General features: G+C 34.6%; 1 protein-coding gene across 2 annotated transcripts in view; it reads right to left on the bottom strand.

Moving 5' to 3' along the window:
• Nucleotides 1-549: 549 nt before the first annotated feature.
• The window catches only part of MRPS9 (mitochondrial ribosomal protein S9), a 34,176-nt gene continuing 15,565 nt past the window's right edge, over nt 550-19,160 (bottom strand). For both annotated transcript variants that reach the window (XM_059839569.1, XM_059839568.1), the window contains exons 3-11: nt 19,062-19,124; nt 18,942-18,972; nt 16,599-16,678; nt 10,258-10,340; nt 7,447-7,522; nt 4,606-4,774; nt 3,131-3,239; nt 2,109-2,278; nt 550-753 (exon numbers count right to left, since the gene is read on the bottom strand). In XM_059839569.1, coding sequence (XP_059695552.1) covers nt 662-753; nt 2,109-2,278; nt 3,131-3,239; nt 4,606-4,774; nt 7,447-7,522; nt 10,258-10,340; nt 16,599-16,678; nt 18,942-18,972; nt 19,062-19,124 — 873 coding nt within the window. In that variant the 3' untranslated portion in view covers nt 550-661. The remainder of the gene's footprint in view (nt 754-2,108; nt 2,279-3,130; nt 3,240-4,605; nt 4,775-7,446; nt 7,523-10,257; nt 10,341-16,598; nt 16,679-18,941; nt 18,973-19,061; nt 19,125-19,160) is intronic.

Below are 19,160 nucleotides of genomic sequence, written 5' to 3'. Positions count from 1 at the left end.
CTGACTCCTCCAGAGGATGATTCAGAGAACCTAAATTTAGGTACTTGTTCTGAATCACTCCCTACTTAACCTGGGGAAGCATCCTGGAGAGAACTGATTCCACAGGCAAAGGTTATCCTCTGTGACAGTTCCTCTCTCAACATCCCCTCAATTGTCAGTACTATTCTCACTGGCTTCTCAACTCCACCACAGTTTAGGCAGGAAGTTGTTGCCTATCCTCAGATACCTGCAAGGCACAAAGAGAGGCACACTGAAGATGTCCAAATACCTGTTTAGGAGCTGCCTAATTTCAGAATTTAAACTGTCAAATCATTAAACAAATAAACTGATTTTTAGACATTATAACCCACCAACAGTGGATTTTTATTGACTTCATTGGAGTATTGACTTCATAAATTGTTATTGACTTCACTGGAGTTAAGATGCAAGGTTGGCACTTGGCGACTATTTTGGATTTAGCATTTCATCAAATTGCACCATGATTTTCCACAATTTTAAATAAACTTAGAGTTGCTTGTTGCTTTTTAAACAGAAGACATAGTAATTATAAAGGGAAAAAAAATCTTTATTACTAAATATATTCATACAACACTTTTAAATCATAACTCAGTATGTTTTGAAATTGTGGTAGCACTTTGTCACTCTTTAAATACTCAAGGACTTATCGCTTTTTCCAGGTGAATTTCCGTCTGGCTCCCTCTTGACCAGGCTTTTTTCGTTCCTTCACACGTGGGTCAACTGTTAGTAATCCAGCTACAAAACACAGAAAAGCACCCATTTATTTGCTGCTACTAGTTAATATTACAGGTATGCTACGTGTCAGCAAATAACTCTGACTTTCACTGACAGTATGATTTGTATCATCTAGAGGGCTAAAGGTTCAGAACCACAAAACACTCAAAGGAGTGTCATCAGATCCTCTAACTTCTCTTTAATAACTGAACTTCATTCATATTTTCCTTTACACACCACTAAAATAACCCCCCATTGTTTCTTATCTACCCATATTGCTTAAGCCCTTAAAGCAGTGGTCTCCAAACTTTTTTAATCATGCAGTCCTAACAGTATTTTTGAGCATGTACTCCCAAATATATGTATTTATTAACTTACTAATTATCTACAGCACATTCTTACTGAATCCAAATGGATCAGTTGCACATTTCCCATACTGAAGACCACTGTTATGTGGTATATTTATATATAAGTACAAATACATTTATATATATCAATATACCTAAAAGTATATTTAGTAATGTCCCAAACATGTTCATAATTAGCTGATCTCAGTAAAGATACCAAACTCATTACAATGTCTATTTACAAGGGTTTTCCTAGCAAGTTATACTTGCCAGTGCTGAAAAGGTACAGTCAAAGAAATGTGTTGAAAAGCATGAACACAGCTTTGGTTTCATGGCTGGAAATAGAGTGAAAAAATCACAGCTGTTCTGCCACTAATACAGGCATGTATTCTTGCTACTAGTCCAGAAAGAGCACAGTTTAAAGCTCACCGTACACAACACTGCATTTGCTGAAATAGCATAGATATCACCAAGAAGCATCAAATCCTGCAGTTATCTAAATAAATCCTATCTTATCCTAGGTAACTTGTAAACAATAAATGCTGCAAGAGAGGAAAGAAGCTCCCTCGGCTTGGCTAGTTGCATGCAGTATGTTGCTCATTACTCTCTCTTGAAAGCCAATATTGCTCATTACTCTCTCTTCAAAGCCAACCCTCCAGCATTTATGTTGGAGAAGAAAACTTTTTAAAACGTGAACAATCTCAGTATCTTACAGTCACTAATGTCTGATCCAAATTTATTTCGTAGTGCATACACATTCATGTTTTGTGATTCTATGTTTAGGCCATATAAGCTGGTAATTAGACCTAAAAGAGGTCATGAACAGATGGAAAATCGCTTGAGAAGTCATCCAGTATGTACACAAAGGATGCTAGGAAAAAAGTCTATAAATCAATGCACATCCTTTCATACAATACACAAGGTTTCACTGGGATTATTTACTCAAATCTGATCCTTAATGATCCTTGTATTAATTCTGTTAATTACCAGAAACACATTAAGAAGCATTGAAATAATTTCAATTCCTACCTTGCCTCATGAATTCCACCTCCTTTTCTGTCACAAAACTCCTTAAGGCTTTTGCAGAGGCTAAACGTATTGCTCCAGCCTGTGCAGATCTTCCTCCACCAGAGACTGTGCAAACCATATCATGTTTTCCAATTCTGCCAAGAAACTGGAAAGGGAACAATAACTGTTCCCTAAGGGGGAAAAAAAAAAAAGAAGAAAAATTTAAAAAATCATGTGCATAAAGTTCTATGCCACGAACACTTCTTATCGTTGTATATTAAAAAAACATAGTTAACTTTTGGGCAGAGATCCAAAAAGACATTCAGATCTCATCCAAATCAATAGGAAATTAGCAGCTAGGAGCATATTCCAACTGCCAATGGTACGTACTTTAAGTTTAGTTTTACAATTACTTTTATTCCACTGTTTCTCTAAGGAAGCCAAGATCCATCAGCTCTGGATATTGAAACTGAGCAACTTCTCCCTTTATTATTGAGCTTAAAAATCACAATATAAAATAAAAATAAATATCACATAGAAATAGAAACTTTAGCAATAGAAACTTTATGTCAGCCTAATGAGAAGTCTTCTCTATATCAGACTGTGCACATCCTCCAAAATCTGAAGCTTTATATGAAAGCCTCACCCTGTTTGCTTCCACTATGTTACTGTATACCAGAGTAATTACACATGCATGCAGTTTGCAAATCTCTTGTGAAAAGCTTAGGAATGATAATGCTTATTACTAATTTTTTAAAATAAATTTCAAGCCCTTTCTAAGGGGACTAAAACAGTCCGTGCTCTTGGTTTTTGCATCCCTTCAGAAAAGGTAAGGCAAGGAGCACAGAGCAAAGCTTGCCTACCAGTAAACTCCTGAAAATTAGGAGGAAATGTGAGACACATTTTTATGAAACAGATAGTTATACGGAGACAAGAACATAGAATCAACATAGCATCAACTATGCCATAGTGTAACTGTATGGCATTATTTTTGCTGGAATAATTTAATTACAGTAAAATATAGTATTTCATAGTGCTCTCACCTGTCCTGCAGCACTGGGAAGTAATGTAAAATGTCTATTCCATTCACTGTAATTTTTCCAGTCCCATTATCATAAACTACGGCAGTAGCTCTGGCAGTTTTTCTTTTACCTTAAAGGAATTAAACCAAATCTTTTATGAGGCTTCAATATTCTGCAGAACTTCAAGTGCCCAAGTAGTTAAACAAATCTCATCACATTCATACAGTGCCAGCTGTTTGGTATTACAGGCTGAGGTAAGAAAAAAGAAAAAAGCAAACAAAGAACAACTATCTTTCAATATATTTTAATCAATGTCTGTTAAGTGGGGGAGAAGTGTGTGTTAGGAAACCAATCTCCTTCAGCGCAAAAGAAGCAATCATTCTGATAAAGGAATTATGAAACAAATAAGAAATTCTTCTTCATTTAGGGGGTGATGGGGCACAAACAAGACTGGTTTTGAAATTGTTAAACCTGGTAGCTTTTCTTAAATCACATGGGTTGCATGCTTATCAAACTTCATTAACCACTGTTCTGAAGATACTACTGAAAACCAGTGCAAATTAAATCACGGCTTGCTGCTCTCACATCTTTGTTGTCATGTAATCTTGAAGACAACCCAGGTAAAGCAGCTCTCTAGCCATTCTGCCCCTCAAATTCTCTGTGATCTTTGCTCTTATTATCATCTGCTGCCTGCTGCATAATACCCATAATCTCTAAGATTCCTCTTAAATGTACAGCATAAAGTGTGTGTGCACGCATGCTTTGTCCAGAAAATCATCAGCCTTTTCAATACATGTTGCTGACACATTTTTTCTATGCAATCACTCATATCCCTATATCGCTTTCCAGCTGTGTGTCTCTCCAATGAAAACATAACAGCCCATACAGAGACCTTCATGGCTTTTGTCTAACACGCCCTCCATCTCGATATGAATGATCAATATCCCATTATCCATCTCCGTCCCATATTTAGAAATTTCCTCTTCACATTTTTCTTTGTGTTTGTAAATATCCAAATGCCTTGCTATTTATTCTTTGCATCTTCAAAGTTCCCCTTTGCTGGACTGCCTACAAAAGTCTAAGCATGCCATTTTTATACTAAGCAACAACACTGTTACATCCATGGAACTGTTCATATTTGTTTGTGCAGTCCTCCACTCTTTATGTTCAGCAGTCAGCTCTGCCCAAAAATCAAGGTCCTTTTGTATCCTATAACCTGTAACCCAATGGGGTCCTCTCTACATAACTATCACTGTATAAAAATACATATAAAAACCAGACGATAGGAGTCTGAGCCAAAAATTAGTACTTTCTGACCAGTCCATGTCTTGACTTGGTGTTCCATAACATCACTAACAGCTACACATGCAGTATACATACATATGAGCATATAAAATGAAGAAGTGATACTTTCAGCAGTGTTGTACATTATACAAAGAAAGCAGTGTGAAGAGGAAGAAAGTCTGCATCATTACAAATCAACATGAAATGATTACCTTCCCCAGTGCTGAAGGCCACTCCTCGCTCGTCATGCTGCAAGGGCTCAATGACCACCTTCTGCAACTGCACAGGAAGTTCTTTGGAAAACTTCTGTATATACTTCTCCTCAATGTCAGCACATGGCAATGCTACCAATTTTTGTAAGAGCTGAATAAATCTTGAATACTGTAAGACAACAAGACTTCATTAAAGTATGTAAGTGTAATTGCATTTACGAAAACTGTCTATTTTTATTTAATGGATCTTTCCTACTTCACTTTTATTGATGATTTCTGACAAGATGACACTTTTGCACCTACATGCTGATTTAAGAACAGCATGCAGTTGCATCATTTTCTGTGTGACTAAAGACATCTAGTTCTTTCTTCAGAAAACAGTTAAACTTTACTCCAAAGCATAACCAACCCCTTTTTAATAAAGGATTACTGTATCAGAATGAAGTTCATCTCACTTAAAAAAAAAAAAAAAAAAACATTGGAGGGATGTCTTAATTATTTTATTATTGTCTTATTAAAATAGGAAAAGATTTTCACTTGCTTTTTAGTAAATCAGCATATTCACTGATTTGGAAATAATTTTATTTCACTGAACTGAATCTCATAAATGATTATATTTCATAACATATACAAAAAATGCCTATCTTTGGCTGCTCAAGCTGAGTTACTTTAATGTTTATGATTTCCTTTAAAACTGAACAATCAAGGTATTTAAAAATTCAAGAGATACTTGACTTAAAGGGCAACCTCTTGAAATAAATTATCCTTCGCTACTGTGTGGTTCTCCTTCCCCCTTATACCTCCCTCCAAAGTTCTTCAACATGTGATTAAAGAGTACACACCAGCGTGTTAACCCATTTGTACCAAAAGCTGGGATGTCCTGTTACCAAGAGTTACTGGCAGGAGCTCCAGACAGCTGTCACCAGATATAAAGGTATCATACCATCAAAAATGGATTTTTCATACAGATATCATAAACTGATTTCTGAAGTATTTGTTTACTTGCAAGCAGTTATTGCAAGTATTTGTTCTTTTCGCTTTTACCAGAGTCTTCTCTAGCACAGAATTACTACTTTTCTTGTAACTTAATAATAGTCCCTGGAACTTTGACATCACTTGAAAACTACTTTTACCTAACAATATGACACAGACTTGTGGTAAAGCCTTTGAAGAGCAGAAATATGGAAATAAAAAAATGTAGAAATTATAGAGACTACAGAAGCAGAAAACTTCCAACAGTTTTCACTTGGAGAGTGCAAAAGGAAAAAAATCAATAGCTCTGAGTTTGCTTTATAATGTAAACACCACTGAAATTTTTCTTGCAGTGGCAAAAGGTAAGAATTTGAGCAGGAAAGACTGGCAGCTTATACTGAGACATTTCAAATATATTTAAACAATGTGTTTTACTATAGACTCAGGCTTTGTGGTCTTACATGGGAGAGGCCAGTATATAGAAGGGTTTAGTGTAGGTTTTTGGTTGGTTGGGTTTTTTCTAAGTTCATTGCAATGTACTTTTACAGATGTAAAATGCACTAATGTACAGCATGTACTAAAACCAAGTGGTGAAGAACACCAAAATGTTCGGTTGTACAATTAGACCTGGCACTTGGAGAGTAAAAATAGCCATTCCAAATGCAGGAGCTACTGAAAATACAGAAGTCCTAATGGCTTCTACTGCAAGTAAGGTAGAGAAAGTCTCCTGCGTATTATCAGGATGGAGAATTTACAGCAACTACTTCTAACTGATGCTTATGGACCACAATCTGCTCAAGACCTTTTTACATCCCCCACAGACAAGGAATCCATCACATGCCACTGTTCCATGTGACAACTGAGCAAAGGGCATGTTTGCTGCTGTTATGCTATTTTTGCAAAGCTGTTGTTCACAGGACAGACAAGGCTGAGGAACACTACTTCTAGGTGAGAAAACACTTGGAATGTTCAGACAAATAGAGTTACATTCTCTGGTACTATCATATTCAAGCTTTCAAAAGCTGGCCACATAGACTGAACCTGCTGTTACAAAATCTAATGCTCTTCAGGGGACTGTAGGGAAAAGCTCTGAGTAGAAAAAAGTGTATGACTATTAGGATGAATAGTCTTATCTCCAGAGATAGATGTAAAGGATGACTCCAAACCTACAGAATGATACAGTTTGCAGACATTGAGGAAACTGCAAAACTCTCCTCTCTCCCACCATATTCATAGCAAGGAGAATGTAACAGGAGATATCTGTATCAAACCACAGATCTATACAGCTTTTTGTCTTGTTTCTGTTATTTGATTTTGTTGTCAATCACTAAGAAAAAGGGCTCCTTATTTCTAGTAAGCCCTCTGTGATTACCATGTCATCCTTGACATTAGATAACTCTGTGCAGGTTTACTGTTGTACAAATCCATTGCATTTCCCCATGTTGAATATTTACCCCTTCTCTAGAATTAGTAACAGCAGTTCTAGCCCTATTTTTCATCTGTAACTACAATAAAAGACTATTTCTATAATAAATTCTTATAACCCATTCATGACCACATAATTAGATAACAAGGAACAAGTGCTCTAGGTCTCACAATGCTGCCAGGAGAAAAACTAAATTATGGTAATAACAATGGAAAGTTCTTAAGAGTTCTCTATTGTGCTAGATAAAAAAATATCAACACAAGTCACTTCAAAACAGCATGAATGTGACAGTGCTATGAACATATACAGACTTCATCAGAAGACAGAAAACTCTTTTGAAGAGCACCTCCTTCTGCATAATCTTTCCAGTATCCAAAAACACACCCAGAGTCCATATTTTTAAGACACAAGCCTCCTTAAGATTGGGAAGATTAATTACTTACATCATCATCTGACACTTGTTCTAACAACATTTCTTCCAATTCAATCTTAGTCAGCCATCTGCTGCCAGCCAGGTTTCTGTTTAAAATATCACATATATTCTTCCTTTAATTAACCATGCAATTAGAGTTACATCACAAAAGACCACACATACAGTCAGTCTTTGTTCAGAAATACATTTTCCATTAAAAATGAATGCAGATTACATTCCCATAGTAAACATAAGAAGGCCTACATTGATTTTAAAAGATCTGCCTTTTGAAAGGTATGGTAACTTCATGTATTGAATTAACCACACGACCATTGTAAGTATCAGCTATGCATTATTCATATGATTGAAGTCAGAGATTGAATTAGAGTAACACTGTAATAGGAAGTGATCTTCCCCCCAGCTTATGACTTACTTTTAAAAGCCTGCTGCCAGGAAAAATTTGGTATACTAGCAGCACAGAGCAACTCAAAGGCAGAATGTCAAAATCAAATTCTTTTGCCACTGGTCTTTACTTTTCTGATCAATATAAAGAAAGGCACTAGCAGTAAGCGCAGTCAAAGTACTAATGTAGCAGTGACACCCTGTGTTCTATCTACTGTGTAATCTTGAGCTGCTCAGCACAGTGACTGCACTGATGATAGCAAAAGCACAAATTTCTAAGAAAACAGCCTCATACAGAGATGCTAAGGCAAAGAAAAACCAATGCTTGAGGTAAATCTTTGAAATATATACGATATGAAGTGACCAACTAAACAGCCATAAAAATACATAACAACATTTTACGGTAAATTTAAGGCAAAGATGTAACTAGCTTCTTAACTCCTCAGGTTTTTTAGAAAGTGCTTTCAGCAGCATGAAGGAAGCTGTGATTCAGTAAAACACTCCTTCTGAAGGTGTTTTTAAGGAGTACTACTTCTCAAGCATGCATATTAATGCTTTTCTGAGTCAGGACGTGAGAAAGGATTATTTAGAAACAATGCAGATTTTAACAATGATTTTAAAAAGCTTCCAATCCTGACAGACTCAAGTATATATACCTACATTTAGATATTGTTACTTGCTACTTCCACTGAAGCTGGAAAAAATTTCTTGCATGTGGAAAGCTATAAACTTGAAGAAGTTCAGATCAGGTCCTAACCCTACATTTAATACTACAGAATGCATTCACAATAGATTATTTTCTGGGAAAAAAACCCCAACAAACTCCATGCCTCTCAAACCAAAAAAACAGCCCTTCCCACCAACCCTCTACCTATACTTAGGAGATAAATTATCCTATCCAGACTAATCTCACAGCAAGTACCATATCCAGTGTGAGAAGTAAGTATCAAAAATTCTTTAAATTCTCTGAGCTTTACAAACCTAACAGGGAAAAACCTTTCATCTCTGACTAGCTTTAGGTGGTTTTTCACATCAGTAAATCCACTGGCTGAGCCCTGTAAGAAGTTAGGCTATTTTTCAGCAGCATGCAGCAAGAAACTAAATTCATTTGTTTGCTTGTCTGCTCAGAACCTAACACAAATCCACAATAAAACATTCTGTGGGTCACAGATTGCTATTTATATCATGAAGAAACATGAACTTCTGTTATTTAAGAAATTGAAATAATCTCAGCAAATTAATCCTTTATCTTCCTAACATAAATAACAAATGGCTGAAATGAAGAAGTGACAAACCAACATGATGTGCTCCTGAAGCAATGCATAAATTTGGCTAGCAAATACACAGCAAGAAGAAAGATAAAAACAACTTGGGACTGGGAAAATAAGTAACTATACAGAAAAGCAGTAAACGCCTAAAGCAAAATTTCCTAGCTGCAGCCATTTCTTTTAAACATTTGCTTAACTTAATTTTCTAATTTAAAATCCTTACAAGAAATCTCAAAAAAACCAAGACTACAGTCTAAGAGGAGCAAACAGCACCTAAAAGCATATCTTGACTAGATATACCTAGAAACCAACAAATACAGATTTCCCATAGCTTCTGGCTGACATGGAGCTTTTCTGTCCAGTGCTAACTAGATGAAGAGCTTGCTGCGCAGGCCAGGGAAGATAAGCAGAAAAAACTAGATATTAAATTCAATTACTAAGAGTGGTGATAATTTAAGAAATCCAGCAAAATGAGCTTTTCTAAAATTACTAGGTTTTGATTATTTTTGTTCAAAGCCATTAGTAGAAGAATAGTGAAATTAAGTATTTTGAGACTCTTAAATTTAAACACTGATAAGTTCATATACTCAAGAACTGTAATTACAGACTATTAAAGAGCTCAGACTTAGGTCTTGAGATTTTAAAAGCAGCAACAATGTAGTTGGTACTTTGAAAGCCCATGTTTTTTTATAAAAAGTTTACCTCCTTTTTTCGAAATGCTTTAATAGAAGACATAATTAGAAAAATTCATACAGAATTTATGTTTTACATAATTTTATGTTATATATATATATAAATAAAACATTTATATATATGAATAGACTTATGTTTTATACAGAAACATAAAATTCTGGACATTTTCTGTTTATTTTCAAATCACACTTCAGAACTTTTATAAAGCAAAGAATATTGAAAAGAGCAGAGAGAGTATAAAGAGTAAGAGACACAGATGGCATTTCCCTACTCTAACAATGAGGAGTGCTCCACACATATCTGGTAAAATTTGTCAAGATGAAATTACCATACAAATATTACACAAGGAATAGAGCAAAAGGCTGAAAATGTGTTCAAGGAATAGAAGGCAGGTAGTGTGAGGAATTACCAGAAGTGCCAAAACAGAATATGAAAGCACATTAAGAAACTACCAATATTCATTCTAATTGGAAGCTTACCTTTTTTCCTTCTCAAGAGGAAGATCTTGAGCTGTCAGTTGGTCCTGATGTTTCTGAACATTCAGAAATTTTTCATATGTTTCCTTAAATATATATGGAAGAAGTATTTAAATAGATTTTTTCATTTAATATTTAAATTTTGCTACTTAAAACACACGTCTAAATGGTTTTACTCTTCAAACACTTAAAATACAGAGGTCAGAAAACAAGCAGAGCTCTGGAAAAAAAAATCACGTGCAGTTCAAAATGACTGATTTTGAATCCTGCAACAGAGTTTTTTGCCTTCTTATATATGCTTGTAAAAAAAAAAAAATTCAACTGTATACAGAAAGACAACTACATTTGTATAATGAATGCAACTCCAAAACATACTGCACAATAATTTCATCAGTGCATTCACATTTTGGTTTGACTTCCTCAAAATACTGACAAGGTTTAAGATTTAATTTCATTTAGTTAGGATTTCTGTACATGGAGAAGCGTCAGATTTACTGGTGGTCTGTATCAGTCACACCTTCTTACCCTGGTATGTCTACATGGATACAAAGTTGCACATCTATCATAGTAAGCATTTCTGTTCTTTCAACTGTGCAGACCGACCTACTCTGAATTTTCAGTATTTTTAAATAGTTTTCTCAAAATTCTTAGCTATATTATTATTTTCAAACAATGGTGTGACAGTGATTTAGTACTTCAAGAAAAAAGGAAAAAAAAACAAAGAGGGAAAATACTCAAAAAAGTCACAGTAAAAATATTACAGAAGAAACACATTTTAAATAAAGTATTTTTAGAGATTTTCTTTCAGTTCAGAAACTTATGAAGACTACTTGTTCTAAAATATAATCTCTAATACTCTTAGTTACAACAGTGATCCAAATGCAAAGGTAAATAGGAGTATTGGAGAAATAACTATAAATTATATGGAAACAACAGGACAGTTGTACTACAACCAAGTACTTCTATGACAAATAATTTACTTCCATTTAGGAGGGAAATAGAAAGCTTATAGTCACTTTCCTATACCGTACTAATATGAGTTTTAGCAAATACTACAGAGAAACAACAGTGTAAGGATTAGTGGGAACAAGAAACAATAGTTTGAGGATTTTTATTTGTATTACTTAAAAAAAAACAACAAAGAAAGAAACAAACAGAAAAACAAACATGAGATATCTCTGTGCTATCGGATATTAACTAATGAAATATTATTTCTTAAAATAAAACTGGGATTTATAACAGGATGCAGTGAAATATCTGCAACAGCTTAAAAATAACCAAAAAATAGAAGCCCCTTGCTTAGTTATAAACACCTACTGTTCAAGCTAATTTTTTCACTAATATAAAATACACCTGCACATACACTAAAAATATTTGTACTAAAAATGTATGAACAAAGAACAGATTGTTATCTGAGCTGCACTCAAAGCATTTAAATAGGGACAACTCACTGAAGTCTCTGACGCAGGTCACTGGTGACATTTTTAATAGCACAGTGGAACAAAATATTTTTAAAATAATTCCACAGTTAAAAATCTTGAAGTACAAAATTATTCACTTTTGAGACAGCATGAGAATTCATATATTATAGCAGTAAGCCTTTCTCTTCCGTGAGGTAATTGTATCAGATAGGAACTAGGAAAAATTTTCAACCTAAAAAAATTTATTTATCCTCAAACATAGGCAACATTACATAAAAGAGCAGAAATCCTACTTCCAAGTATTTGCAAACCTCACAAATATAACCATAGTACTCTAAGGAAACAAGACACAGTACTACTACTGTGGGCAAGATTTATGTCACATCACTCTAGCCATCTTAACTCCATCCAGAGCTGACCATTAGGCTTCAGAAATTATTGCCTATACATTAAAAGCAGACACAGTTTGGGTTAGAGAGCATGAGGTGTGCCTGCACCAAGAAAATTTTTAGGTATCTGTAGTTAAGTATTGGTAAAGAATGAGTATGAAAGCTTCTGCTTGGGACCACAGAGTGAGGGAAGAGAAGGGGAAGGAGGGCTGTGTCTGTCCCTCAGCAAGCTGGGGAGAGCTCAGCTGGAACAGTCAGAGATCGAATCTGATGAGCTCTTTGAGTGTCTGCATTTGGAAGAAGTCAAGCCAGGCACAAAGATGATATTTTGGTGTCAGATGCTCAGAATTCTGACCTACTGGTATATTAGGTCTTAAATGTGTATGGAGGTTTTTCATCCTACTGCTACTCTTGACTTACCTCTTGCCTTCAAAGCAGACGGTGTCACCACTCTAACTGCAAAAGCAGCCTCCTGTCTGCCTCCTCACAAACACCAGGCCTCCTCCAATACATTCTAGCATACATATTTTTATTTATTGGTATGGTCAGCAAAAATACATGAACAGGAGCTCAACACAGCTCCTTAAAAAAGGACACAGGGAAGTAATCACAGCTGTGACCTTAAGACAGACTGACTACAGTCAGAATTGCTTTTAAACAGCAACTCAAGTATTTTCAGGTAACATGACACAAGTCAGAAGACGACTTAAGGATTTTGTCATATTTGGAAATGATTGATAAACACAGGCAAATAAAATGAAATATGGGTTATCATCTACCACTTTCTAGCCTCAGAAATTAATTGTCAGTTACAATGACAAAAAGGTTTAGAACAGCAGCAACAATAAAATTTTCCTGAAGGCCCTCCCTAGTTAATCCCAAAGAACACCAACACTCCACAGCCTGTTTAAGTTTTAAGAATGTGCACTTTTAAGAATTAAAATTATCTCTTTAAACTGTTCTGGTTAAATTATAGCAATCATCTCTATTCAGACAAAGAACCCTTTACATGGGAGATGAAGTCAAGCAACACTGAAAAGCAGCATTTTAAAGTAATTCCAAGTGTAAGAGAAATGTTAAATATAATTTCCTACATATTTCTGGCAACGAAAGTGGACTTGAAACTCTTAAAAAATTTTGGTCTGAAGTACTAAAAAAAAAAAAAAAAAAAAGAAATTGATGCATGGATCTTATCTCTGTATAGAGATAAAGCCAACAGACTGAAAGAACCACTCACGTGTGAAGTAAAGTATGTGGATGAGCCTTTGCAAAATCAGGAATCACATGTAATGCCCAATAATTTATCTGACAAATCTTCACTCCCCAACGGCTAAAGAAAGCTTCTGAAGACACACTTGCTTTTTCAAAGCTGGCAGGTGAAGATTTTACTAATCACTTGAGGATTCAATAGTCCAATTCATGACTGTACACATCTGTGTGTCTTGTAAACTCAGCTATTACACAATCAAAATAGCTGATTTTACAAGACTGACTACGTACTGAAACGCTTCCATTTCTTATAGAGAGATCAAAATTCAGATCTCCACAAGGACACTTAAAATAATAAAAAATTATTTTACTCTGCATTAAAAAATGGGGAAGAAATCAGCAAATGAATCCCTAAAAGAGAGTTTTATGAGGGGAAAAAATTCTATTAACATTATAGTTAAGATATGCTGCAGAGCCCACATTTTACCTCAGTTTGCACTTTACTTTGTTTCTTGTGTTTTGAGTTCAGCATATACTTTGAATAGTTTTAAGTTTTGGAATATTTTTGTGAGTTAAAATGCTCAATTGTTAGAGTATTTACCTCAATCCATAAGCCCTGATATTTCTAAAAAATGTACAAGCATGATTACATGGAATTGCTATTTTCCTGTGCACAAGGGTATGAAGATACCATTTTGTCTTGTTCTGCAGAATACAAAAATTGTATTATTCTAAAAAACTTTTAAGTCAAATAATGATCAAATGCACTATCAAACATTTGTGAAATGGTGTTTCATGCAATAAACAGTCTTTTGTATATCAGAAGAACAATAAATTGTCCTTTTCCCTACAGCTAAACTTTATTCAACAAGCAGAACAACAATAATGCATGTAACAAATATCTTGCATAATAGTTCATTTCATATTGAAAGCCAAACATGTATATTGGCAATTATAATACATACAAAGTTAGTTTATTTTCAGTAAGTGGACAATATTTTTATAAGCACTAACTAAACAATGACACTATGCCTAGTTATATAACTAACAGGTAATAAAATTCAAGTTCCACACAAGCCTATGTAATTAATGGCATACAAGTTTAAGCTAAATAATATGTTTATTCTGTTTATTAGATTTAATGCAGCAATTTAAAAGATATCTTCAAATCAGATGGATTACTTACACTATATTAACATACAACTCTTTTCTGGACAAATTAATTAGCTTTGAGACTTTGGAATACATTTTGTTAAATACACATTAGTTTAATAGGTGGTTAAAACAATGTTGGGAATTTCATGCAGATTTTGGCTTTCATTTGGCCAACTTAGGAAAAAACCCTGTTAAATCTCACTTAATGGATTTTCATTTAAAGAAGCCTATTTAATGAAAATATTCTGAAACAGTTGAAGAACACTCAAGTATCCTATACTAATGAAAAATGCATTTGTCAAGGCCATTTGTTTGAAGGTGGTTGCCACGCTCTTAGAAACAAAACGCGCATTATACTTTCAGAGATTTCCAAGGCAAGCTTGCATACTCTAACTGCTAGGAAGAGCTAAAAATAAACTTGTGCTCCTTGTAAAATTTGTAATTTCTTCATTATGATGGAATGCAACAAAACATCTTGCCCTTGGGTTGCTCTGTTTCAGCCAAAACAAATGCAAATGGCTTGTCAGATGACAGCTGTTTGATAAGGCTCCTCTACAAGACCTGCATGCTTTACTTTTTTCCGTGAAACTTGGGATGAAAGGCAGAAGGCAGGAAGAGAATTAATGTAGCATACAGTCTAAAGGCAATGCTACAACCGTGATTAAGTAGAAAAGTTAAAAGGCACAGATTTTCCACAGCCTTGCTGTGTGCAACCCATCCGTGTAACAAGTTGACAGGCCTAGCGCGTCAGCTCCATCATCCTCTCCGACAGCTAAAACGCAGCATTGCATCCCTTTTCAGAGAAAATTTGCGTCTGCACCATGAAGCGTTGTACATTATTTCTTAGCACTGCAGGGGGCTCAAGTCCATATGGAACCTTCACAAATATTACCACAGATCAAACCAGCGGCGTTTCGAGGCAGATTTGACATACCTATTTAAATGAACAGCAGGGGTCCTCGGGCTGCCTCGGGCTGTGCAGGAGAAAACCTCTGTGGAAAGCCTATGCTGCAGCTCCATTACTCAGCAAAGACACTCTCTACATTTATCATTCATTTCATTTCTGCCAGGGCAAGAAGCTCATTTGCCCAAGGTCAACAAAAAAAAAAAAAAAAAAAGAAAAAAAGAAAAAAGGAAAAAAAGGAAAAAAAAAGTGGGGGTGTTTTTTATTCTCCCAAAGAAATAAATGTACCTGACAAGAGGGAATTTTGTCCTTTGGGTACACAGAACTCAAATAAATATCAGATCATTCTAATAAAAACACTATACTCAGTAAAGCTGTGCACTGAATTTGTGACCATTAAGTTTGTTTTTCTGACAACTGACTAACCGTAGAACTAACTTTTTAAAACTATCTAATGAGGAAACAAAATCTGATGTGAATATCCAATTAAATATTTCTGCATTATTACATTATATATTATTAATGCTTTTGTCTTCTGTAAGTACATGTAAGAAACATGAATGTCTTTCCATAGACTCTTCTAAAGATGCAGATAATGCTTGTGCTACTGGTGGTCACAGATATGAAAGGTCTGTTCACAACCCATGTCAAGACTCAGGGTCTAGCGGTGTTCTATTAGATATAGCTTTTTCATAAAGGTAAAAGATGCAGATCCTTTACTCCTGGAACCATATTAATCAGAAAAAGCCTTAAGTTTGCATGAATGGAACCATCTTAGAAAAATCAATTAAGCAGTTTAAATGCAAATTTTCTTCACACTAAATGTCAGCACAAATAACATTTCCTATAGCTTTGCCCTTCACAGAGGAAAAAAAAAAAGAACTATTTTTTATTCTACAATGAACTTTGCTAGAACTAGCATTTTCATTGTATGTGCATTCTCCACTACTAGTCTTTTCCTACCTACTAGACAGAGCCTACAGGAAAGTGTTCAGACTACTGAAAAGCAGCCCATAGCCAAAACTGTAAAAGGAACCAAAAATTAAAGGAAGAACTATTATGTAGTGTGTTTTCTTAAATGTGACATAAAAAAGTTCATAATAATGAATATTGTGACACAAAAACATACATTGCATGTAGCTTCAGTGGTGATATTATGGCCTTCTGTGAAAACATAACTGAACTCAGGAGCTTCTGGGTGGCACCTCTAGAATAACATGCACTTGACTGGGAGCTGACATTATTTATTACAGATAACATACTTACATGCATTAATGAATAATACGACTGCTTGCCAGTATAAAAGAGGAAGTGAAATGGTCGGCCATCTTCTCCCCACTGGATTTCTAATGGAAGGCAAGATTAGACAAGAAAGCAATACACAATCACTAAAAAAAAAAAATCCCTTATATCTAACTGCAGTTATAAACCTCTTTCATAATACTGATTGCATTTTTACATATCAGAGAACAAAGACATTTTACAGGTGTTCAGTCTGCCTGGAAATCTAATAGTTTAGACAATCTTTTTTAAAGCTAATCACCCTCTGCAATTATAATAAAATATTTGACATTATAATTGTAAATACTATTTTACATAAAGAAATCTCTCGTGTACAATTCTAAAAGTTTGCATAGGTAGTATTACAAATAAAAGTACACATTTTAGTGTAAAAAGTACAAAGTAAGAGACAACTGAAATCTACACTGAAAAGTGAAAGATTAGCAGCTCTGAAAAAAACAGTGCTAAAGCAAAGAAGGTTTTTATTTTATTAGGTTTTATTTATAATACATCTAAGCTAAACTAAGTATGTGTACATTTGTCTTTTGTGGGCAACAACTACATTCTGAACTTGGGTGATTTTGGAACTCATTTTTGTTATTACATTTGGGATATTTAAATACAAAGACCTATCCTACAGTTTACATAATTAGTTCAGCAAGAAAACAAATGTTTCATATTAATTCAGAATATCCAGTGTGTTCTATTCATGACAAAATATTATTTAAAGTCAAATTTCGACTTTGGAGAAAAAAAGGCAAACTTAGATAACATAACAAAGATCTCTTTCAAATAAACAAAAATTACAAAAATAAAAATCTGAGAGTTTTTGACAAATTGAACTGTAGAGAAACTCACAGCTATTTTATCCAGTGAAGTTAATTAAAGCCACCTGTAAACTGAGGGCAAAGATAAGACTCCAGAAACCTGTCTGATAAGCACAATACATATTGGATTGGAACATCAAGATATATACACATTCGGAAGCTGAATGTAAAGATGCAAAACTTAGCAGAAAAGAAAGAATACAGGGGACTTCGACCCACATATACTACTAGTGTGATTTTCCATGCATGCAGTTGTGAAACCATATTTTGTTGAAAAAACTGTTGTGGAAACTTTCTGAAGCATAAATTTGAGTTTTCATGCTTCAAAGTTATTGAAGACGCAATACACAGACGAGACAAAGCTGCCTTAAGAGATACTTATTGAATGTGTTATTTTTAGATATAAATACAAAACTAAACATTTATACAAATTTGTTTTTACAGTCCTCAGGATATTGCTAGCATTTCAAAGAATGCTTTAGTCCTGAAAGCATATAGAATAGTAGCTTAGTTCTTCCATAAAACAGGCCTTGGATTTTAAAACTACTAAATGATTAACTCTCTCCTACCCTTTCACTTTCTACTTTTTTACTACACAATACAGGGAAGTTGAAAAATAAGGCATGATACCATTTGAAAGCTGAAAATCCAAAATTTCAGATAGTTTAGACTGCTTTCCAAAGACATGAAGTCCCCCAAAAAACAAGTATCAATTACTCCAGCCACAGAAAGAAAGAAGGAAAATTTTAAGATTAATGATAATCAGAAATGTTTATCTGGGACCTGATAGCTCAGTGAATGTAGAATTTCACACCCATGCTACTAGTTCATACCAAATACTAGTCAAAAACAGACAACAGGGTTTGACCTTATCTTTCAAATGTTTCTATTTAAAATTAAATTGTTGATTTTAGTGAACTGACCAACATACTGGCATGTCACTGACTTCTGGGGCTCTACACGGTGTCTCAGGAGCAAGACCAAAGACAGTATGGACGGACATGCAGAGTTAGGACTTTAAGGTCAAAGAACTGACTAGGAGAGGTTCCACTCTGTCTGTTATTTGAAAAAATTCAAATCTGTAACTTCTAATCTTCTAGAGCAACAAAGTTACAAAGAAAACTTTTGGTTTAAAATAGTATTCATGAATATTTTATGGAGGTGATAGACAGCTCTGACAAAAAGCTACTGAATTTAACAAAAGGTTTTCCTGTGACTTCAAGATATTCTATGCACCATTCTATTTATTGCTTATTTTTAAACAATGGAAAACATTTATCTTAGTCAGTTAACACAATTTCTGAGAAGATCAGTGGTATTCTGGAATGGACTGATAATTTTTATCCTAAACCACAGAATATCAGAATAGATTTTTACTGCTCATGTCTTAGTAGTCATTAGGAACATAGGGAAAAGTGCCAATCCATAAAAATAAGAAATTCTACATATGCAACAATCCTAATACTTAGAAATAATAAAATAAATATCTAAGAACACTTACTTCTCTGCTCTGGAAAAACTTCAGTAGGATGCTGCAAATAAATGAAAAATATCAGCAAAAGGAAAAAGTTACTCAAAGTAACATGCTACAGTTATTCAGAAATGTAACAAGAAATCCTACCTTCATCAGAGGTCTGGCTTGTTTGTCGAATAAGCCAGAAGGAAAGAGATAGGCAATAGCTCTCTGAAAACAAGAGGAAAGATCTTGTATGTGACTTTT

Source organism: Haemorhous mexicanus, chromosome 2 (assembly GCF_027477595.1).
Source record: "Haemorhous mexicanus isolate bHaeMex1 chromosome 2, bHaeMex1.pri, whole genome shotgun sequence".
NCBI classification, from domain to species: domain Eukaryota; kingdom Metazoa; phylum Chordata; class Aves; order Passeriformes; family Fringillidae; genus Haemorhous; species Haemorhous mexicanus.
This window is presented reverse-complemented; position numbering and strand designations above follow the sequence as displayed.